Source organism: Canis lupus, chromosome 25 (assembly GCF_048164855.1).
Source record: "Canis lupus baileyi chromosome 25, mCanLup2.hap1, whole genome shotgun sequence".
In the NCBI taxonomy this organism is placed as follows: Eukaryota; Metazoa; Chordata; class Mammalia; order Carnivora; family Canidae; genus Canis; species Canis lupus.
In genome coordinates, this window is record NC_132862.1 from 4,705,459 (window position 1) to 4,729,038 (window position 23,580).

The following is a 23,580-nucleotide window of genomic DNA, read 5'->3' on the forward strand; positions in this document are numbered from 1 at the left end:
AAATTCAAATAGGAAAAGTGCCCTTACTACCCAAGAATCGGCTAGCTTTGTGTGCCTGTGGCCTAGTTTCAGCCGTAAACTGGGTTAGTTTGGCCAGGTGCAGATGTACACCTTGGGAACTTCCATCCTGGTAGTGGTAGGGAGCGATGCATAGAAATTGATGGAGGGTAACTGGAAAATAGGAAGGCAGTGTGGAACAGTCTTTGCCAATAGCAGGTGGCAAACATGAATGCCACCAGGGTTATCGTGCTTTGAGGCACCATCTTGGAAGTGATGCTCTCTGCAGACATGTGGAAAGAGTCCACATTCCACCAACAGTGACTCACCCAAAGTTAGTATGATCTGTTCTTCCTGTGTCTTTCCCACTAAAATGTTTATCCACCCTTCAGGGCAGTGTTAAACGGCACAAGCAAATTGGCTCTTTACTTTCAAATCAATATTTGTATAATTATATAGTTGAATGGAATTGCAGGCCTAGATGTCTATAATATTAATCTACATCTATTGGAGCATACTACAACAGTTATATTTGAATTTGCTGTTTAACGTCTCTCTGGCGCAGCAATGTGTGACTCTAAAGGAGGCTGTTTTTGTTTTATAGCTGTAACTGTCTTGGTGCGTGACAGCTGCCCCAAAGGTATCCCCCTTTGATTGCCTTCTGCTCAGGAGCTTTCAGTATTGATAGTACATCTGGAGCCAGGTGACTAATGAGTTACTTACTCCATAGCAGATGCCACTGGCTAAGCCAAAGTAAGTGGCCTATCGAAACAGGAATTGCTCTCCACAAAGCTGTCATGTAGGGCGATGAACATATATCCGAGATCTGCTCCTGGTTATTTTCAGCTGGCTTTGCCTACAGTTTCACTGGTCCCTTAATTATGTATTTGGAGGAAAACTAACTAGAGGACTCCGTCATTAGAACGTTTGTAATATGTTTGGTGCTCAAATTATTGAAGTTTCCCACTTTCCTTAGAATTCATCCAGTTGGCAAAGGATTTTGAGGATTTCCGTAAAAAGTGTCAGAGAACAGACCACGAGCTGGGGAAGTACAAGGATCTTTTGATGAAAGCAGAGACTGAGCGTAGTGCTCTGGATGTTAAGCTGAAGCATGCACGCAATCAGGTGGATGTCGAGATCAAACGGAGACAGCGAGCTGAGGCTGACTGTGAAAAGCTGGTGTGTATTGTTCTCTATGCCAGAACTATGGCAGTGGGGGGAGGGGGCAGCATCATCTGGTCATGTTTCCATCTGCCAGTTATACTCAGTTTCCTCTTCCACATTAAAGAACTAAAAGCAATCTATCCGTTGACAACTTGGCCTTGACTGGAGCTGAAATTGCAGCATAGGAATCCTGTTCTTCATAGACTGAAATTAAAATATTTTTTCTCTTTTAGACTTGAAACTATAACTTCATAGATTTCAGATGAGAATTTAAAGAATTAAAATTAGGCAGGGGATTCCTAGCATGTTGATCTGTCACAAGATGTTGATGTCTCATGCCACCTAGAGTATCCTCATCCTTTTGTCAATAGCTAGTACTTTGTTATTGATACAGGCAAGACAACTCTAAGGTTTTCCATCATTACTGCCCTTGGTTCAGGGGAAGGGGCTAGATGTAATCTGCCAGTTGAGCAATGTGACTAAGGTAGAACACTATCATTTTGATGTTCCAGGGTGGGTCATGGTACAAAGGAAAGCCTGTATGAGGAGGCACTAATCCATCTTGGTACAGTGTTAAATGCCTCAGTAAGCTCAAATTGACTGGTTCCAGTGTGTCACAGCTTTGTATCCATTTCAATGCATTTTGCTCCACTATTTAGAAAGGTGGGTGGCTGCTTTGATCCATAGAGGAAGCCAATAATTGTCCTGATAAAATGATACTAAATTGTTTTTGCTATGTGAAATCTATTTTGGGACTCTCATTTTGCAATACTGTCTTGAATTAGCAGCTTGACCCAAAAGTCTTGTAGCAGAAAGCCCACTATTCTAGATGGAGTTCATTTTACCAGTCAGAAATCAGAGACGCAATCTGGGCTTGATGTGAATTAATATGCTATTGGTGTAGCAGGCTTCCTGAAGGCTCATTTGCATAATGCTGTATTTTAATGTCTTCTGGTCTGCCCGTCCCATAAATTTGAGGTGAAGCTTTCTCCCCTGGTTAGTTAGGATGTTTTACTCTGCTTTGGTCTGCAGGAAAGACAGATTCAGCTGATTCGAGAGATGCTCATGTGTGACACATCTGGCAGCATTCAACTAAGCGAGGAGCAAAAATCAGCTCTGGCTTTTCTCAACAGAGGCCAACCATCCAGTGGCAATGCTGGGAACAAAAGGTGGGGAAACTGCATCTGTTGTTATCTGATCACGAGCAATGCAGCTGTCGGAAGTTCTTGTTATCTGAACTCTTAAATATACTGCTTCTGGAATGTGTGCTGAATAAAGCAGAAAAAGACTTTGGAGGAAGGGCGAGTGGGAAATAAAGGCACAAGGGCCTCCCACTTCCTTTTATCTTATTTTGTTTTTGATCTTTCCTTGGGATGTTGTTTCACCATGGGTAAAATTTTGATGTTGGTGCTAAATTGCACATCAATAACTAATTCCACTCATTGCTCAGAAACCTAAAGGTGAAAGTGGCAGTTCAGCAGTACTTTGAATGTTTACTCTCCAGAGAGCTCTTGTAGCTCTTCTGGTTTAGAAGGCCTCTGAGCCCAGACCAGACAATAATTTTGGTTTCACTGCATCACTATTTAAAATAGTCTCAACCAGGCTTTGAATTTAACACCCCCGATACAATACATAGGGAAAGGTCAGCACTCTTAGAGCTATTTATTTTGTTGCCTGGTTGTTTTATGGGGAATCTTTATAACTGAGAAGATATATGGGCTTAATTTCTTCAAAAGCTAATGCTGGGTGATACTCTTTCTTATAGAAAGCAACCACAATTGGGATCAGATTAAACTTCACTCTTCTGCCTATGAATTTTTAGTAGCGTGTTCCGCAGGAGTAGCACCCATGCTCCTGACTGTAACTTTCAACTGATGTTGCGAGGTCTTTGCCAAAAAAACAGGTGTGCTGCATGTGTCTTCGTGCATGCACAGACACACTCTCCCACAGAAACCAGCACAACGAGGCTTTGAACTTGTAGTTGTCTCCATAGGAAGGCACTGCTATGAAATTGCTGATTTTACTTGACCCCTGTGACTTGTTCTGAGTGTTCTTGCATTTTTACTTTCCAGAGTCTTCTGTATCTAATACTGTTTTGTTTCACTCATTTAGATTGTCAACTATTGACGAATCTGGTTCCATTTTATCCGATATCAGTTTTGACAAGACTGACGAATCGCTGGTAATAAATGTTTGATCTTTGAAAATTGTCTATTTTTCTTACCCCTGCTCCCTCGGGAATCTCCTTTCTGTCCTCTCTTCTGATATTCCTTTATTACTGTTGTAGTAATTGATGTGTTATAGATACTGAGCTAGCATTTTGTTTTATTAATTTTAAGGTTATTTATTTATTTGAGAGAGAGAGAGAAAGAGTGTACAGCTGTGGGGGTGAGGGAGAGAGAGTCTTTAAGCATATTCCACACTGAGTGCAGAGCCCAACGCAGCGGGGCTCAATCTCACAACCCTGAGATCATGGCCTGAGCCGAGACCAGGAGTCAGACGCATAACCAACTGCACCACTCAGGCGCCCCTGAGCTAGCATTTTAAAATAAAAATCCACATAAGCTATAAGAGACTGGCTTATATATTTAGTTTCTGAAAGTGAGAATATAGAATTCAGGATTTGGCATGAGGTTAAATTTATTTAACGGATCTGTGAGCTACATGTACTAATTGACTGTATCTTCTTGGCTTATTAAACATCCACAGCTAGCAAAAAAAAAAAAAAAAAAAAAAAAATTAGCAAGATTCTACCCAGGCAGGGCTTATTTGCTGCTCTTGGAGAGAATAGACTTGTGACTTATTTCAGAGTTAGTTCGGTTCTTGAGAAAACTTAGTCATACTTCACAATTTAGAAGGAAACCAGTGCCTTGGAACTTCAGCCAGAAAAATGGCAAAGTTTCTAGGGACTCTAATGCTTTGTTCAACAATGGTTAATAGGTCTGAACTCTTGTTACCCTACCTTTGTGGGGCAGCACCCTTTTCTTAACTTACAATGATTTCTGCATAAAAGGTAATCTCTGATATTTCAATCTTTGATGTTCAGGATACTGGTGGTTTGTTGGTTTGTGTATCTTTCCTATTTTACTGGCTGAAAGCTAGCAAACAAAGCAGTAAATCAGGAGGTAATTCCTGGTTGGTTTTCTGATAGTGTGAAACAAGTGACAACTACTTATTAAATGGGCTAGGAGCATTACATCCCAAATCAGTGTTTGGGGAAATCATTGCCATTTTATAGATATAAATAGTAGGTATCACCTTTTTGAAATATAGAATGATATGAATAGGTTTGGGATATATAGTAAAACTAGAACCTATTAATAACTGATTTGGGAGCTAGACCAAATATGGTGTATCTGTTATAATCCAAACTGAATCAGATAATCAGTAGCTAAATTAAATTACTTGACCAGGAATTGGAGAGTTTAGATTTCATTTAGCTAAGCTACCATTTGCTCTCTACTGTTTCTGGGTTTTGTGTTTTCAGAGATTATCAGGAGTAAGTCATAGGTGGTTCCTAAAAGTGAATGTAAATGGTTATTTAAGTGAAGTGAAACTAGACCACGGTAAAAAAATTCTTCAGTGGTGAATGTCTTTGTTGGGGCCCAAGGAAGAGGATGTTTGAGAAATGTAAAGCCTGAACTAGAACTTGTTAAGTGGCTACATTGTACAGAACGTCTGGTTAGATGATAGCAATCCCTTAAGAGCAAGAAGGACATGTAACCTGATCAGTATAGTACCTGAGCTTCTGTGAGTTCTACAACTAATTACAGAAATAGTCAGAAATAAAGGGCCAGGCACTGGAGATAATCACGACAGAAGTTGATTCTTTAACCTTTTCTTGCCTCTGTGGTATTGACTCCTGACTCTATTATAATAGCTTCAATTTTGGAGATAAAGCAAGTTAACTCACCATAGCTCTATAGCTATAGCACTTGAGACCCTCCCCTTTCCCTCTCCCCAAATTGTCAGGCAGTCTGTCTCAAAAAGCTTTTCGAGGGGCGCCTGAGTGGCTCAGCAGTTGAACGTCTGCCTTCAGCTTAGGGCATGATCCTGGGGTCCTGGGATCGAGTCCCACATCAGGCTCTCTGTGGGGAGCCTCCTCCCTCTACCTGTGTCTCTACCTCTCTATTTCCCATGAATAAATAAATAAATTCTTAAAAAAAAAGCCTTTCAAGTTTTCTGTAAATTTATTTGCACAGGGTTTAGGGGAGGCCTAACCACAGAGAGAAACTAATGCAGTGTAATTGTCAACAGGATTGGGATTCTTCCTTGGTAAAGACTTTCAAACTAAAGAAGAGAGAAAAGAGGGTACGTATGGTTTTATTTAGTTTTTGCTGTTGTTTTTACAAAATTACAATAAAGGAATTTTCTCTAGAAGTTTTTCCATGATACAGCATTCCTGACTTATGTTGCTCTAATCATTTTTAAACACCTATTACAAATGAATTCATCCTGGGGGCTGTATTGCCAATCCTCGAGGTAGTAACTCAGGACAGAATCTTGTCCTATTTCACTGTTCTGGCTGCCTCAGTTCATTCATATATTGGAAAAGGATTTACTTAAGTTTGTTTTGAGTTGTCATAGGAATTTTTACGCAGGACTTTTGTACTCTAAAAAATTTTCAGATGAAGTACGTGTATAATGGGATATGCAGAGCTCTGTCTGTGTGTGCTTGTTTAGGGTACTTAATATGTGTCCAAAGACTTCATGTCTTTTGATAGGATTACAGCTCTACTTTTTCTGGTGCTGTCATCTAAATTTTTCCAAAGCTTGGTTGTTTCTTCCAGGGCATTGAGGGCATTTTTGTGTTGGTACAACTTAAGCTTTATGTGGAAATAGAATGATATATATAAATAACTAACTAACTAACTAACTAACTAACTAACTAACTAACATTGTTATTTACCATAGCCCTGGTACCTAGGACTTGTACCCAAGTTGTCTAATGGAATAATGTTATCTTCTGTGCTTCAGGTCTTCTATTTGGCACTAAACTAATTGGTCTTTGTCTCCTTTCCAGCGCTCTAGTAGCCGACAGTTCATTGATGGTCCCCCTGGACCTGTAAAGAAGACTCGTTCCATTGGCTCCACAGTAGACCAGGTAAGAATAGTCAGGCCAAGAGAATTGTGGTTGTGAACACATTAGAGATTAGTGGCCCCAAGCACTAAGAATCCTGAGTCAAGGGGCACCTGGGTGGCTCAGTCTGTTAAACATATGATCCTTGGGGTCCTGGAATCAAGCCCCACGTTGGGCTCCCTGCTCAGTGAGGAGTCTCCTTGTCCCTTTCCCTCCCCTTCTGCTCCTGACCCTGCTTGTGCTCTCTCTGTCTCTCTCTCAAATAAATAAATAGAATCCTGAATCAACGCTGTAATGTTATTTTGAGAGAGAGATTTGGTGAGTTTTTCTGTGTAATAATAGGATCCTTATCATCCACATGAATGGAATCACTCTGAGTAAACAACTGTTGGTTTTGTATTTGATTCTATGTAGTTGCTTATGTGTATGCCTCTGTGACCTATATTTCTGTTCTAAAGTACAAGGTTTCAACTGAGTGTTTTGAGCTAGGGCCTTAAGTCCTGGCCAAGATTTAGGAGTTTTCAGCCACTCCAAAACACCCTATAGTGGAGGGGAAATGAGATTCACATGTTTGTTCTTCCCTCATTTCTACTTTTGTTTCAGGGGAATGAATCTATAGTTGCAAAAACTACGGTGACTGTTCCCAATGATGGCGGGCCCATCGAAGCTGTGTCCACAATTGAGACTGTACCATATTGGACGAGAAGCCGAAGGAAAACAGGTCCATTGGGTTTCTAACTAAATTGCCTGTGTAAAACAACTAGTAAAATTGGGGGAGACTTGGTTTTTTAAGAACCTTTTGAGGCAGGGAGTAGATGTTGTGGGTGGTTTCTTACTGCTGCTTACTGAAGGCCAGGACACTGTCATACTCTACCTTTAGATTGCTAGCCTGCCCTATGCCACTCACATGTAACTCGTTGTTGTTTTTTTTTTCCTATAGATTATTTAAGAGTGAGAGTGGGGGGAGGGGCAGAGGGTGAGAATCTTCAAGCAGACTCCATGAGCATGGAGCCTACATGGGACTCGATTCCATGACTCATGAGACCCTGACCTGAGCCAAAATCAAGAGTCAGATACTCAACCTATTGAGCCAGCCAGGTGCCCTATAATTTGTTATTCTTTTTTTTTTTTTTTTTAATTTTTTTATTGGAGTTCAATTTGCCAACATATAGCATAACACCCAGTGCTCATCCTGCCAAGTGCCCCCCTCAGTGCCCATCACCCAGTCACCCCAACCCCCCGCCCACCTCCCCTTCTACTACCCCTTGTTCATTTCCCAGAGTTAGGTGTCTCTCATGTTTTGTCATCCTCACTGATATTTTCACTCATTTTCTCTCCTTTCCCTTTATTCCCTTTCACTAATTTTTGTATTCCTCAAATGAATATAATGTTTGTCCTTTTCCGATTGACTTATTTCACTCAGCATAATACCCTCCAGGTCCATCCACGTCGAAGCAAATGGTGGGTATTTGTCATTTCTAATGGCTGAGGAATATTCCATTGTATACATAGACCACAGCTTCTTTATCCATTCATCTTTCGATGGACACCGAGGCTCCTTCCACAGTTTGCCTATTGTGGACATTGCTGCTAGAAACATCGGGGTGCAGGTGTCACGGTGTTTCACTGCATTTGTATCTTTGGGATAAATCCCCAGCAGTGCAATTGCTGGGTTGTAGGGCAGATCTATTTTTAACTCTTTGAGGAACCTCCACACAGTTTTCCAGGTAACTTGTTATTCTTGAAATGATTTTTCTGCATAGCGATTGTAGTCACTTCTGATTATGGTTACAAATTACTGGTCATCTACCAGTTATATTAAACTTGGGGTTAAAATTCAGAAGGAACAAAATATTAAGCTTAAAGTTGCTTGTTTTCTAGGTACTTTACAGCCTTGGAACAGTGACTCTACCTTGAGCAGCAGGCAGCTAGAGCCAAAAACTGAGACAGACAACTCTGGCACCCCGCAGAATAATGGAGGGATGCGCCTGCATGACTTCGTCTCTAAGACGGTAGATCTGTGATCACTTTGTTCTTTTGGGCACGCTTAAGTTTTTGATTGTGAAAGTAAAATATACTAGAAACAAATTTAAATAACTCAATATTAGAAAGTTAAATGTCAGATCTCCTTCTTTCAATTCCACTCTTCAGGGTTCACTATCAGTTACAGAAGATGTCTATCTTTACATTCTGTGAGGAATATTAAATTAAAACAAGCCAACTTTTCAGAAGCAATTGTTGGTGCTTTTTAGTGATACACATTTACAGTGTATGCTTGAATACAGCATGTTTTTCCTTTGTCCCATTGGATTTCCTCATAAAAACCTAAGCAATCTGACAGGCTCAGAAGAGTTTATTTGAGCCACAGGAAAGTAAGTGGCAGAGTTAATATGGAAACTTTGTTAACTTCTTGTCAACAGATTCTTTCCTCTAGTGTACACTGCCCCCTTCCAGCTGGATGACCTCATGCAAGTGACACAGCCTCTTTTGGCTTCCGTTTCCTTATCTTAAAAGAAAGAACAAAAACCTCTTTTGTAGGATTATTGTGAGAATTACACAAATAGGTGTAAAGGGATTAGGAAGTTATTTGGTACTAAGTGCCTAATAAATTAACTATTGATGATGATAGTTTTCTAAGACCACTCTGTTCTTTCTGCCCTCTTTTGTCCTCAGGTTATTAAACCTGAATCTTGTGTTCCATGTGGCAAGCGGATAAAATTTGGCAAGCTGTCTCTGAAGTGTCGAGACTGTCGTGTGGTCTCTCATCCAGAATGTCGGGACCGCTGTCCCCTTCCCTGCATTCCTACTCTGATAGGAACACCTGTCAAGATTGGAGAGGTACGACCTGTGGGGCCCGTCTTTGTGGTATGGCTTCTTTGGCTTTTTCAAAGCTAAATGTCAGTTTTAATCCTAAAATTAGTGATGCCAAGCATAGTTTTTCCCCAGGAATGATGAAGAGAAATGGTAAAATGTTAACTTTCAGTAGACTCCTGCTTGGGTTTGTCTGTTTCTACATCAGACTCTTCTTCCCCTCCCTCCTTCCACCTTCTCCCCGCTTCTCTGTTCATCCTCCCTCCCTCCCTTTCCTTCTTTCCTTCCTTCCTCTCCCTTCTCCTTCCTTCCCTCTTCTTCTCCTCCTTCCCCTCTCTACATGCTATTCCTGTTTTATAAAATCTCAAACATACACAGAAGTAGAGAGATTAGGACAACTGACCTCTGGTTCCTGTCACTCAGCTGTTGTGATTACTAGTTCACATCCAAGCTTGACTTATCAGTACCCCCCTGTTCTCCTCCTGGCCCTGTCCAGTAAATTATCTTGAAACGAATCCCAGCCATCACGTGATTTCATCTGTGAATGTACTTTCTCTTATGTTAGAGGTATTCCATACTAGGCTATTAAAATTAGATTGCTTATTTCTAAAAACTGATTCAGTCTATAAAGAAATTATTTGTTGTATGAACAACATTAACAAGATTCAAAACAAAATGATTATGCTGCTACCCAGCCCCTAGCGAATCAAATGTTACTTTTCTTTAATCTTAACAGTTCTTATTTGTGCGTGTAATCGGTTACAGATTTTCTCTACTCCAATAGAGAACCATGGACCTCTCCCCTTCAGATAGGTTTGTGTCCTGATCAACTGTTAATTGTATTAAGTAATTTTTCTTACTAAGAATAATTTAGGGGTAAAAAAGGTTTTCCTTTTTTAGAATAATAAATTACTTCCTATTAAAGGCCATACGTATAATCTCATTATTTCTTGTTTTCTGAGGCCCTTGAATAGAGGACCAGCGGGGGCAGAGTTGTAGCCAGTCCATCTTACTACTTGTTCACCCAAGAGTGTGGTATATGTGACCATAAATCAGTCCTGGTGTGGTTGTAGGAAAAGTATAGTTGAGAGTCTCTGATCTAATATATACTCTGGGAATAGGAATTTAAAAGTAGACATGATGTCCCAGCCTCAGTATTAGTTTGGAGATGGTTTTTCCTCTTCCTCTTGATTTGCTGGTCTAAGTGATATAAATAATAATTTAAAACTCTCCCTTTTCAGGGAATGCTGGCAGATTATGTGTCCCAGACTTCTCCAATGATCCCGTCCATTGTTGTCCATTGTGTAAATGAGATTGAACAGAGAGGGCTGACTGAGGTAAGAGTCGACCTTCAGAGGCACCTGGGTGGCTCAGTTGGTTAAGCGACTCTTGATACTGGCTCAGGTCGTGATGAGATGGAGCCCGTGTCAGTCTCCTTAAGATTCTCTCTCTCCCTCTCCTCTGCCCTACACCTGTCTGGCTCTGCCCCCGACTCTAAAGAAAAAAGTTAATCTGCAGAGATCGTGAATTTGTTATTTGTGTTAATAATTAGGAGTTCTTAACTGAAAGTGTCACCTTAATAATAGACAGGCCTGTATCGGATCTCTGGCTGTGACCGAACAGTAAAAGAGCTGAAAGAGAAATTCCTCAGAGTGAAAACTGTACCCCTCCTCAGCAAAGTGGATGATATCCATGCTATTTGTAGCCTCCTGAAGGACTTCCTTCGAAACCTCAAAGAACCCCTTCTGACCTTTCGGCTAAACAAGACTTTCATGGAAGCAGCAGGTAAGAGTAGATCTTAATACTGGATTGTGAGTTCCACATGGGCAGGATTATTTTGACTCTTCGTTTCCTGCCCAGTGCGGTGCATGCAACATAGTGGATGCATAAATGCTTTGATGGAAGAATAACGATCTGTGTTCCTGGTGCCCATCCTCTTCCTGTCTAAACAAAGTTTTTATTTGTTTTGGGGTCAAGTTTGATGCTGTCCTTTTGAACTTAGAGCCATCATTGATTCCTTTTCCCCACACCACCTTTAATCCGTTGGCATATCTTGCCAGCAAATGTCTTGTAAAATTTATCTTTTTCTTTTTTTTTAAGATTTATTTACTTATTTATTCATGATAGACACACACAGAGAGAGAGAGAGAGAGAGGCAGAGACACAGGAGAAGGGAGAAGCAGGCTCCATGCCGGGAACCCAACGTGGGACTCGATGCCGGGACTCCAGGATCGCGCCCTGGGCCAAAGGCAGGCGTTAAACTGCTGAGCCATCCAGGGATCCCCCCCAATTTTTTTTTTTTAATTTTTTTTTATTTATTTATGATAGTCACAGAGAGAGAGAGAGAGGCAGAGACACAGGCAGAGGGAGAAGCAGGCTCCATGCACCGGGAGCCTGACGTGGGATTCGATCCCGGGTCTCCAGGATCGCGCCCTGGGCCAAAGGCAGGCGCTAAACCGCTGCGCCACCCAGGGATCCCTGGGATCCCCAAAATTTATCTTAAACTTGAAATTCTTGAAATTTGGGACACCTGGGTGGCTCAATGGTTGAGTCTGCCTTTGCCTCAGGGCATGTTCCTGGAGTCCCGGGCTCTCTGCATGGAGCCTGCTTCTCCTCCCTTTTCCTATGTCTCTGGCTCTCTCTGTGTGTCTCTTGTGAATAAATAAATAAAATATTTTAAAAAAAGTTAAAGTTGAAATTTGCCACTCCTGCTACTACCACTCTTGACATCTCTCACCCTGGAGTGATGGAGGAACCTACTCATTTTCCTCTTTCTACTCCTGCCCTCTGCACTATGATCCTCAAACGGTACCTAAAAGGGTCCTTCTGAAATTTAAATTAGATGACGTCTCTTCTGTCTTTAGTATTCTCCAGTGACTCCCCATCACTCTCAGAATAAATCCATGGTCCTTAACATGGCCCCAAAAGCCCCACCTGTCTGATTTGGCTCCTGATTCCATCTCTAGTATCATTTCTCTCAATCCCTCCCTTCTTTCTTTCTTCTCCATTTATCCTGGAATACTTGGTACATAGTTCTTGATACATAACCAAATTTATTCCCATCTTGAGGCTGTTGCATCAGCCTGCAATGTATTATATGATTTGCTCCTTTATTTCTTTTCAGGTTTCTTTTTGGGTATCTAGTCCTCAGAAACACCTTTCCTGACTGACCACCTTGTCCAAAGTAACTGTTCCCATTACTTTCTAGCTTCTACTGTGTATCACTACCTGATCAAGGCCTGCTTTTTGACTAACTCCTCCTATAGAATGTAGGTTCAGTGAGGCAAGGTCTTTGTTTAATGGTGCTTTGCCTGAGCACTTAGTATCTGGTCCATAGTAGGGCCCTGACTATGTCTTAAAACCAACACCTTCTTGGTAATTATAGTCAGTGCAGTTGTGTGCCTGCCTCCCCAGCATATGGGTTGCTAGCTGCTTTCCCTAACTGCAGGAGCTGATATTTTTTTAAAGGTTCTGATTTCTAATATTGAGCTGTTGGCCAGTGTTCTGCTTGTTAATGAAACTGGAGTTTGATGCAGTCATGAACCTAATCAGAAGTTTCAGAAGCTTACTGTATAGATGAGACTTTGTGGTCGATCACTTGGAAGCACGCTGTCAAGGGAAAGAAGTCAGACCTCTTGGTGCTTTCTTTTCATTTACAGAAATCACAGATGAGGACAACAGCATAGCTGCCATGTACCAGGCTGTTGGTGAACTGCCCCAGGCCAACAGAGACACATTAGCTTTTCTCATGATTCACTTGCAGAGGTGAGTACAGCAGAAACTCACTTTTGGGAGTTTGGGAATTTGCCACTGGGAACATAATGTGGGTTGGGTGTTAGGGAGGAAATGTGATGGGTGAATTGTTCCCTGGTAGATCTTATATTGTGGTCTGTGTTTAAGCAGAAGAGCAAGTCTTTTAAATGAATGTTCTCTTGCTTAGAGTGGCTCAGAGCCCAAACACTAAAATGGATGTGACCAATCTGGCTAAAGTCTTTGGGCCTACCATAGTTGCCCATGCTGTGCCCAATCCAGATCCAGTGGTTATGTTACAGGACATCAAGCGTCAGCCCAAGGTAGGCAAGTCCACCATATATATAAAATACATAACCATGTATAAACCTGTGTGACGTGATAACGTGAGAGACCGGGGGGAGATAAGCCCTGAGCTTTGGAAGTGTGCTAACTTATTTAGTGGCTTTTTAGGTGGTAGAGCGCCTGCTTTCCCTGCCCCTGGAATACTGGAGTCAGTTTATGATGGTGGAACAAGAGAACATTGAACCCATTCATGTCATTGAAAACTCAAATGCCTTTTCAACACCGCAGACACCAAGTAGTAAAGGTAAGGCCCAAGTTGTGTTTCTAAGGGACCTGACTCTGTTCCTGGTTTTAGCAAAGGTCAGCTCTGCCTTTGCTAGAGCTGTTTGGAATTCATATTCTTCAGTAAAAATTAAATTCATTGTGAGTATTCTAACATTAAAAGAAAATTTATACAGTTCTATCATCCTAATTTTTTTTTCACTTTTATGGAACATGGTTCTTCTTTTCGTTATATATATGGATATTTTAGAAATATAATAACGATTCAGCTATGATTTGATCTTATTTCACTTAGCATATTGTGAGAACTCTTCCTGTTACTATATAATTTTATCATTTTTATGATCATAAACTGTAATTTACTTAACATGTTCTACTAGAGGTTGATGTTATTTTTGAATTTTCCATAGTTACTAATAATGCTGCTATCAGCATTATATGTGTCTACCTTTGTTTTCCCCTAATGATAAATTCCCAAGAATGGGAATAGTTGAATTAAAGGGCTTGAACATTTAAAAAAAAAAAAAAAAGACAAAAATGGCTTGAACATTTTTATGTTTCACCAACTTGATTTCTTAAAGGCTTTTGCCATTTTGTATTGCCACCAAAAATGTTTGAGGTTGGTTTCTTCCAATTTGTACTGGCATTGGAGACCTGATCTCTCATTTTTACAAGATCTTTTTAAAGAAAGAATGTTGTTTTTTTAACACTGGTCAGAATCAAGTGGTCAGACATTAGATTTTTGAATGTTGGAGTTTGAGAATGGCCTAAATCAGGAAACAAATGTCAGCTATTCATTGATCAGAGGCCTGCATGGTTCAAAAGATATACTGGTGTGTTAGAGACGATGACAAAAATGATCACTGGGGCTTTGCTTGGGTCTCTAACCTTAGCTCTTAAGTGCTTCATAGAATATTCAGCTCAAAACTGGACACCCACAAGGGTGCTTTCCTTTTTGCCCCTCCTTTAAAAATGTGTCTTACCTTTGATTGAAGTGAGCTTACTGGGGCCCGTGACCACTCCTGAGCATCAGCTTCTCAAGACTCCTTCTTCTAGTTCCCTGTCACAGAGAGTACGCTCCACCCTCACCAAGAACACACCCAGGTATGTGGAACTGGCCGGCTTAGGAAGTAAAAAAGGACTCTTCCCTTAGACCTCTTTTCCCAGCATAGTGAAGCTTATCAAAGGGAAAATTGAATGAGGCCTCAGCTTAGCAGCTAGCCTTTGAAAGCTAATCTGGAGCCATAATGACCCCTTTTTGAGAAGGGCCTAAAGGTTTTGTTTCCCCTCTCTCCTCTCAGGCGACAAAGAGTAGTTTACAGAGTAGTTGTTGAGGGTTTCCTATTTTTAGCTGATAATATCAAGTAATGTTAGAGTTGTTTATTGACCTTCTTTTTATGGAATACTTTTTCGGTTCATTCTCTTTAGGTTTGGGAGCAAAAGCAAGTCTGCCACCAACCTAGGACGACAAGGCAACTTTTTTGCTTCTCCAATGCTTAAGTGAAGTCATGTCTCCTGTTACCTGCCAGCATTTACTGAGCAAGGAAGGGCACACCTGTACTCTCTGCTCTGCAGCCTCCTGTACTCATTACTACTTTTAGCATTCTCCAGGCTTTTAATCAAGTTTAATTGTGCATGGGAGTTTTATTAAAACTATATATATCTCCCTCTCTTTCTCCTCAAGTAATGTAATATCAACACCTTGTGCTGTCGTTGTTGGGAACTTTTAGATGGGAGATCTTTACAGCAGTAGAAGGGAGAATATGGAATTCATTGTGATGGGGGGAGGGCTGGGGCGGCCGCATCCCTTTGGCTTAAAGCCAAATGCTGCTCATGGACTGATCTTTCTCTGGTGTTATTCAGAACTAATTTCCATGAGACAGTGACAGAAGCCACACCTCTTTGGTAAGACTGACTTGTTTCAGGGTGGGAGGTGGGAGGGCAGGGTAAAGAAAGATTGGACAGAGGATTTAGGATGGCTCCTTCTGAGAACTTGGAAGGTCCCCTTCCCCCAACACGAACTAAGCTATAATGTAGAGCCTTTATAAAAATGGGATTGGATGAGGACAGAACTAGTGATGGGAGTGTGCTTAGCTTTGATTCGGATTGATTAGGTTTAATAGTGTTAAGTGGTACAACCCTGTAAAAGTGATACTACAACTTGTATTTATCTCTAATGGGCCTTTGACTGGACTTTGAATTGAATTTGTTGAATTTGTTCTGATGCTTGACCCTCCTGTCCCCTTGTCCATTGGAGCCCTATTTCTAAAGGTCATATGTCGTCTATTTGGTGTCCCAGTTCACAATTAAGAGTAGGCTATGAGGGGAGATTGTCAATAGTTTGTGTGGCAAGAAAAGCCACAGTCATTTTGTCTTTGCACTTTGGTTGCTAAAATCTTCCTATGGAATATAGCCACATCTAGATAAATATGAATTTTGCCTTTTATTAAAATTATTTCCAATGTCTATAAAAATGCTTTTTTCTATGGAATGTTTTTGACCGCTAGTGACCTTTATCTGTAAAACACATATTTGGAATAATATTTGGAAAAAAGTAAATAGTTTTTTCAAAAGGACTGCAAAGTTGGTTTTCTTGTTCTGGAAGGTAACCTTCAATGCCTTTTTTAAGAAAATATTTTTCCTCGGTGTTTTGGTCTATTGTTCATTTTCATTCTATCTCTGCCCCCCACCCCCACCCCAGTGTAGCCACCACCAGGGGTTTCTTCGTTTCTCATTCAGTCTCTTTCATTGTCCAAATTGAAGTCCTAGATTTGTCCTTTGACTGTTATCCTCTCATTTGAAGAAACTACTTTAAACAAAAACCAAACTTTTTAAACAAGTCTTTAGGGACCACAATGGTGCAGTTTAAAAAAAAAACAACAAATGACTCTGGCTGGCTGACTGCCTGGAACATCCTTCACTGCTGGAAGTGCCTCTGGAGTGAGCTGGGATGATTAACTGAGGGCACCTGCACTTGGAACTCTGAAGCTGGTGAACAGAATGTAGCTGAGATTGAGCGTAAACAGTTGCAGGCTTAATATGTAACCACGGAGAGAGGAGGCAACCTACTGGCTTTTTTCCCAGGAGGTGGTGGCTCTCACAGCAGGGAGATTTTTGCCTCAGCAAATTGGAAGAGGATGGGTCCCCTCTCCTCTTACCCCCCTTTACACACACACACACGGACACACACACATTAAGTTTTATTTTATTTTTTAAACTTTGTCCTAGATGCCATCTCTTTTCTTGCATCTGTGCGAGGCTGGCATTGGCCTGGTGCCATATTTGCTGTTCTGTAGTATCTCCCCAAGGTGCATTTTAAGTCACTAATGTGGAAGAAGTAAATGGATTGTATAATGTTAGTGAAGGCAAGACTACCCTATGCAGGAACTGATGGCCCATTAACGAAAAAGGAAATGGTCCTGTGTGTCAAATGTTGGCAGCCAGTGGCTCAGTTTTGGGCTAGGCCAGGAGACCTCAGCCATGAAAATAATTCTGATATTAGCAAAGGGAAATATGTATCCACCTCCAACTTCTTTAATAGTACTTCATGTGGAACAGCTTGACTTTCGAGGGCTTTCTTAATTAAATTCTATTTCCTTGATGTGAGATCTAAGGAAAGGGTCCAGTGCTTTGGAGCAGCTGTCACCCCAACTTCTGCTCCTAACCCTTTCTGATGCTGTCTCTTACTCCGCCATTAATGCAGTTTAACTTTACTCTCTCGCTGGCTAATAACCAGAATCTAAATCTTTAAATCCCTTTTCTGTCAGTCTAGGTAAGACTCCTAAGTTTGATGTTTAACTGGCCAAGCATTATATGGTTTGATTTAGCAGCAACAATCTGCTTTTGTTCCTGGGTGTCTAGTGATTTTTGCTTCCTTAAGAAGGTGAATTCATTGCAGAAATAGAAGGCATCTGAGTTTCCATCAAAGGACTATAGAGTGCTCAAGTGATTTACCATGACAAAAATGGCCACTTTTGGCCATAAACTGCACCCGTGGCATTGAAAAGGGTCTTGAATTCTTAAATTCCTGCTTAAATTATTGGGAGTGCAAAGCAGCGAGTGCTGTGTGAGTGCAGGGAGCAAAGCTGTCAGCCTTGCTGGGTTGGTTTTTGACAGCAGGGCCCCCCTGCCCTCCACAAGCTCCAAACAGACCTATATGCATATACATAGGGTATGTGATTTCCCGTTAGAAAAACATTCGGGAGACCCGCTGTCGTGAGCCTGGTACACCTAACAGTGGTTTGCTTACTCATGTGTCCCCTTTTCTGAGGCTCAGCAAGGGGCAGGGAAGGGCTGTGACGGAGTCCAGATCTGAGAAGCAAGGAACGTACAGAGTTCACCGTTTAAGTCGGCACAGTTCATACAGGCGGGTCTTGAGATTCCTGTGTTCCAATGATAGCCTCGATCGTGACTCAGGTTTCAGCCACTGGAGTGAAAAGCTTTTAAGCATGAAGACTTGGGGCATGTTATTGTGCTTTTAGTGTAAATAGGATTTAGAGAATGGTCACTTAACCTAGGAATTTAGTGGTTTAAAAAAAAAATCTCCCTGTAGTTAGTCTGTTTTGTAAATAAGTGAAGGCCCCAGACCTGGGGGTCCTTAACTTGTATAATTTATTGGACTCTGGTTCTCAGTCTGTATTTGTTGATGGTTTCTATTCACGAAGTCAGGCAGAAGGCAGTTTGACGTCACTAGGAATAACCTTGTAGTGTGTGGGAGCCTTGTCCTCCACATTTGTGTGGGATGGAAAAGGAGGCCACTTTTCAGGGACTCAAGAGCTGGAAGCAGGAATTATCCTTTTGTCTACCTTCTCTCTCTAGAACTCTTGCCAGCTTCATTTAGTTGCATTGTTTTTATACAGATTGCTCTCACATCTCACACAGTTGGACACCATCTGTGTGCTAGGCTCAGACACGTACAAATGGATGTTTAGACTTCTTATAAAGCACTTGCTAGTTAATATCTTCTCTGGTCTTCGGTGAAGATGGAATTAACCGATTCCTCATAAAGCCTCTAGGAAATGTAATATGGTGATTGACAGTGTACCAAGTGCTTTCATCCATCATGTTACCTGATGCCACCACAACCATGTGGGGTGGGCAGGTAATCTTATCCCACTTGACAAATTCAGAAGGGTGATTTGGCGTAAATTCCCACAAACTAATCTATAGTTTAGCTGGGATAAGAACCCGGGGATTACAGCTCCTACTGGAGTTCAGCTGTGGTGCTTGCTATTTTAGATCAGCATTGTGGGGTTTGTTGATATATTATTAGGTACGTAAATGCTTCCACTCGAGGCTGTATATGGATGTGCTTATTCACAGATGACCCAGAAGAAGCAGGGAGGCCCAGACTGTGGGGAAAAAGCATTTGGGACAGGACAATTTTTTTTTTTTTAGCTTTTTTTTTTTTAAGATTTATTTTTTTCGTGAGAGGCATACAGAGAGAGGGAGGCAGGGACACAGGCAGAGGGAGAAGCAGGCCCCATGCAAGGAGCCTGACGTGGGAATTGATCCCGGGACTCCAGGATCACGCCCTGGGCCGAAGGCAGGCGCTAAACCACTGAGCCACCCAGGGATCCCCGGCACAGGGAAATTAAATGCCTTCTTGGTTGGGCTTATTGTCTTGTAGAGTGGAAGCCCTGGGCTTGGTCGGTGATCCAGGTCTTTTCTGTGTGGAAGGAGGAGGACAAGCTGGTGTGTTTGAGGTTCCTCCTGGTTTGGGAGTCCGTTCTTGGGTCACCCATGTGCATCTTGTGTGCTCTGAAGCTCAGAGCCAAGAACAGGCAAGTCTCTGAGCCAAAACCATCAGCCTGCCTCTAGAAACGTGTCAGCGGATTAGCTTATTGGCTTTCCCCCTGAGTGGCATTAGCTCTCACCCCGTCTCATGTTCACCATCTGGCTCTGAGTAAGAAGTCTTCGAGTGATCGCTCTTCAGCAGCCTGCTCTGTGCCAGGGCTTTCTGAGGGCTGTTCGGCTTTCTTCCTCATCAACCCCAGGGCCCAGTGCTCTCCGAGAAGAGGTAGTCAGTCTGTTGTGTCCACACATATGCATACCCGAGATCAGAATACTTTAGACCTCAGAGGAAAAAAAAAGTCCACTCAAAGGGGAATGCGTCTGTGTGGTTAGTGGCCCAAAGTCTTTTGTTGTCAAAACTAACAAGGGAATCTGTCCTTAGGTGTCCTTTTAAAAACGGAGGTGCTCCTGCCACAGAGAAAGCTCTCCCTGCCTGCAGGATGATACAGTTGGTCCAGATTTTAGCAGAGCAAGACCTAAAAAGGGGCTGGGACTTTTCTTTCTCGTCGGAAAGCAAGGCCTCAGGTGGGGTGCTTAAATGAACCACCTCTCCTCCTCCCCGGGAGCTGGCTCCTCTCCCCTCCTAGGTTAGTATACGTTGCCTGGGGCTAAACGCCTGATGCTTCTGGACAGAGTCCAGCCCCTCAGCGGAGAAGCCGCACTGTGGAGATACAGCTGCTGGCATTAAAGGGCTAAGCCCTTTCCAGCTGCTTTGCTTTAACGGGAGCTGCCTGCAGTCGGCAGCTTAGCGGAGCTGTCGTAGCCCGATTAGGAGGAAATGACTAATCTCGGCATCTTCCCACGGCACTGGCCTGGAGGCTGTGGGGTAGATAACCCGGTGGGGTGGGAAGTGGTTGGATAAATGGTATTGGAGTGCTAGGCGATTATCCCCTCAAAAATGGTGGTCCCTGCTTGGCATGGCTTGTGTTTTATTCTGTCTCCGTAAAAGATAGTGCGGTTTTCTTCACTGGCCTCCCTGGCACTGGGAGGGGAGATGTTAACCGTGTTGAGTGGCCTGGGTATTGAAAAGCTGGAGTAGAGTTGAGAGAATATGAGGGCAACGGTGCCCATCCTCCTTAGAGGAAGAAGACTCGAGACCCTCCAGTGTGGTCCCCACTTTGGCCTTACATTCCCCTTCACTTCATTCATTCATTCATTCATTCATTCATTCATGGTAGGCTCCATGCCCAGCATGGGTGGAGCTTGAACTCAAGACCTTGATATCGATTGTGACACTTAGCTGATGAACTACCCAGGTGCTCCTCCCCTTCACTTTAAAATCTGATCTAAAAAGCCAACATCTGGGGACGCCTGGGTAGCTCAGCGGTTTAGCGTCTGCCTTCGGCTCAGGGTGTGATCCTGGAGTCCCACCTCGGGGTCCCTGCGTGGAGCCTGCTTCTCCCTCTGCCTGTGTCTCTGTGTGTATCTCTCTCTGTATCTCTCATGAATAAATAAATAAAATCTTCGAAATAAAATAAGCCAACATCTGGGGCGCCTGGGTGGTTCAGTTGGTTAAGTGTCCAACTCTTGGGTTTGGCTCAGTCATGATCTCAGGATTGTGGGATAGAGGCCTGCATTGGGCTCTGTGCTCAGCACCAAGTCTGCTTGAGATTCTTTCTCTCTGCCCCGCCTTCCCCATCTGCCCCTCCCTCCACTTGTGTGCGTGTGAGTGTACTCTCTCTCTCTCTCTCTCTCTCAAATAAATAAATCTTTAAAAAATAAAAAAGAGCCAAGATCTGAAGCAGAAAGGATCATTTCCTTAGTTGTAAGATGCACTTAAAATATATGTTTTAATATTTCTTAGATTTGGGATATCTTATAATCACTGGCATCGTACAAAAGCAACGCAGTGTTTTTCTCTTCTTTAGTGGGTCATAAAATAGGGGTGCATCTTATTATCAATGTTATTTGGGCTGGAAGTGTTAGCTGTTCATGGGAGATAGACTGTTGGCTAGACCAGATGTGGAGGTCAGGGAACCTGCTACTTAGCTGTGGTCCAGGAGCTTTAAAACGGAGTTCCCTGTGTCTGAGAGAAGCTGCAGGATAGAAAGGGCAGTGCTCAGCCCCAGAACATCTGGCTCAGAGAGGCAGACAGGCAATGTGTAGGATAGGGTCATAACCTGCCCCACTGATGACCCCTAGTGCCACTACATGTGACCCCAAGTTGGGGAAGTGTAGGAAAGAAGTCATGGTGTATCAGTGAGGCCACGACCAGAATAAATAGTACTTCCTGGTGGAGTTTTGAAATCAGCATAGTACTGAAACACGGGGTGATTTCATGCAAAGAAGATTAGAGGTCTGTTTGGGCATCGAGCTGGGAGTGTGTATTGTAATTCTTTGTCCAATTTGCTCTCCAAATCCAAAATATCAGAGGCCGTTCCTCCCTTGAGACTGGAAGGCCATGGTTTGGAGACCAACAAAAAAAGGACAGTCAAGGAAACTTGCCCTGAGACGAGAAGTAGACTAAAAATACAGTTTTGTTTAAGAAGGGTCTTCATGTTGCGGTAGAGAGAGGTGTTCAGAGAACCGTGAGGTAGTATGTTCAGTGCCAGGATGGAGGTGCGTGTGTGCAGAGTGCCGGGGGAGCTCAGGAGGGAGAGGCGGGAGGCTTAAGAGCCCCGGAGATGATGACGCTATGGCTGCACCTCAGGACCAACAGGGCAGCTAGAGAGGGCCGGGAAGCCGATTCCAGGGGGAGAGGCACCTCCAGCCTGGTGCCTCATGCCTGGACACCAGCAATGTCCTGGCGTCTCCCCTGATCTCAGGCTGGACCTGGCCTGGCTGGGCCTTGCTCCATCTGTCCACGGAGCTGGGGTGCAGTTCTGGTCTCTGCCGGCATCAATGGCATCCTCACCCCCCACCACCACCACCTCCCCCGGCAATAACTGCCCCCTTGGCTGACTTCATCAGAGATCTGGAACAGTTTGCGTTTCCCCCTTTTCTGCCCATTACCTGCAGCCTACTAATTAGTGCTGTCGGACTCCACACTCTCATAAACCCCCTTCACTCCCCGAGCCCTCCCCCCTAGCTTCTGTAACTGCGGACTGCTCCTCTGCGTGGCTGCCCCTCCCTGAGAGGTGATTGCAGATCCTGGCTGTGCAGCCTCCCTGCCCCGGCTGCCCAAGTGGCCGCTGTTTGGCTGGAGGATGCTGCTTCTTGATTAGCTCTTAACTTCTCCCCTCCCTTCTTCACTCCCTGTCTTCCCCCAGACAGTGCCGGATAATGCCCCCTGGGCGCTGGCTCTAGGTTAACATCCCTCTTGATGAGCTCTCTTCTCAAGGGGTTCCAGGTCATGGAGTGCAGCGCCGTGGGCCATGGGCCGTGGGCCAGGAGGGACTGAGGCGATCCCCGCTCCTGACCTAGTGCATTCTCCCACCAAGTCCCCAGTCAGCCTGCTGCAGATCATTTGACCTTATAGAGATCACACACTTTGATTTGTGCTACCTCTTCAACCCTCAGCTCCGATGGCTGCTCCCCTTTTGTTTTCTTAGCTTTTGTATGAAATTCCAGATGCTCAAAGTCCTACATCTTTTTACCCCTTTATACCTGCCCGGCCTCCTTACCCTCATTCCCTGGATCTTCCTGCAAATCAACTCTCCACCATGGTCACCCCAGTGCTCCACTTCTCTGTTCTGGGGAGGTCTTTATTTCTTTCTTGGGTTTGATTCTTTTTTTTCCCCCTTTTTTAAAAAAATTATTTATTTTTAGTAATCTCTACAGCCAACATGGGGCTTGAACTCACAGCCCTGAGATCAAGAGTTGCATGCTCTTCCAACTGAGCCAGCCAGGCCCCTTTTGGGTTTGATTCTTGACTCCTCTTTCCTCTGAGATCCTCCTGCACCAACACACTTACACTCTCCTTTGCTCTAGCTAACTAAGGCTGGGCAATGGGGAGGAAGAGGTTCCTTCTTTAGTAACAGCCGGCTTGCATTAGAAACTGCTGGGGAAGCGGCTGAGCCACTGGCAGGGAATGGCAATCTGTGGTGGTAGATCGTCTATGTATTGTGTGTGTTGTATATGTCACACGATGATGGGGACAGCCCCACCGCCGACCGAGATCTGTGTCAGGTGCCTTGCTAAACACATACATCCCATGTGTTTCCAGCCCCTTATTTAATAGACCCCATTTTCCAGATGAGTGAAGTGAGGCTCAGGATCCTTAAGGAATTTTCTTAAGTTCACGCAGCTATAACTGCCTGAGCCTTTATTTAAGCTTTTTCAACCCTTTCAATCCCTATTATACTTTTATGTAGTCTTCCTCCTTTTTTTTTTAATATGGTGCACAGAATCTTTTAAGTCAAAGTGATATTCTTTGGAAAGTGAGAGTCTCTGGATCATCATCTTCTCCCCTCAGTCCGAGCAGCCCAAATGTGTCCCAGAGCCTGGCCCCTTCGGGGGCTGCCCCACCCCCCCCACGC

At 43.2% G+C, this 23,580-nt stretch overlaps 1 protein-coding gene across 7 annotated transcripts in view; it reads left to right on the plus strand.

Annotated features, from left to right (window-relative positions):
* The window catches only part of RACGAP1 (Rac GTPase activating protein 1), a 28,148-nt gene extending 12,203 nt beyond the window's left edge, over positions 1 to 15,945 (plus strand). For 6 of the 7 annotated variants that reach the window (XM_072797983.1, XM_072797981.1, XM_072797982.1 and 3 more), the window contains 15 exons: positions 974 to 1,176; positions 2,194 to 2,330; positions 3,274 to 3,343; positions 5,419 to 5,472; positions 6,185 to 6,265; positions 6,845 to 6,962; positions 8,123 to 8,253; positions 8,915 to 9,079; positions 10,294 to 10,389; positions 10,639 to 10,837; positions 12,712 to 12,817; positions 12,993 to 13,125; positions 13,256 to 13,391; positions 14,365 to 14,473; positions 14,798 to 15,945. In XM_072797983.1, coding sequence (XP_072654084.1) covers positions 974 to 1,176; positions 2,194 to 2,330; positions 3,274 to 3,343; positions 5,419 to 5,472; positions 6,185 to 6,265; positions 6,845 to 6,962; positions 8,123 to 8,253; positions 8,915 to 9,079; positions 10,294 to 10,389; positions 10,639 to 10,837; positions 12,712 to 12,817; positions 12,993 to 13,125; positions 13,256 to 13,391; positions 14,365 to 14,473; positions 14,798 to 14,873 — 1,814 coding nt within the window. In that variant the 3' untranslated portion in view covers positions 14,874 to 15,945. The remainder of the gene's footprint in view (positions 1 to 973; positions 1,177 to 2,193; positions 2,331 to 3,273; positions 3,344 to 5,418; positions 5,473 to 6,184; positions 6,266 to 6,844; positions 6,963 to 8,122; positions 8,254 to 8,914; positions 9,080 to 10,293; positions 10,390 to 10,638; positions 10,838 to 12,711; positions 12,818 to 12,992; positions 13,126 to 13,255; positions 13,392 to 14,364; positions 14,474 to 14,797) is intronic. The other variant, XM_072797986.1, reaches the window with a different exon arrangement.
* Positions 15,946 to 23,580: the final 7,635 nt, after the last annotated feature.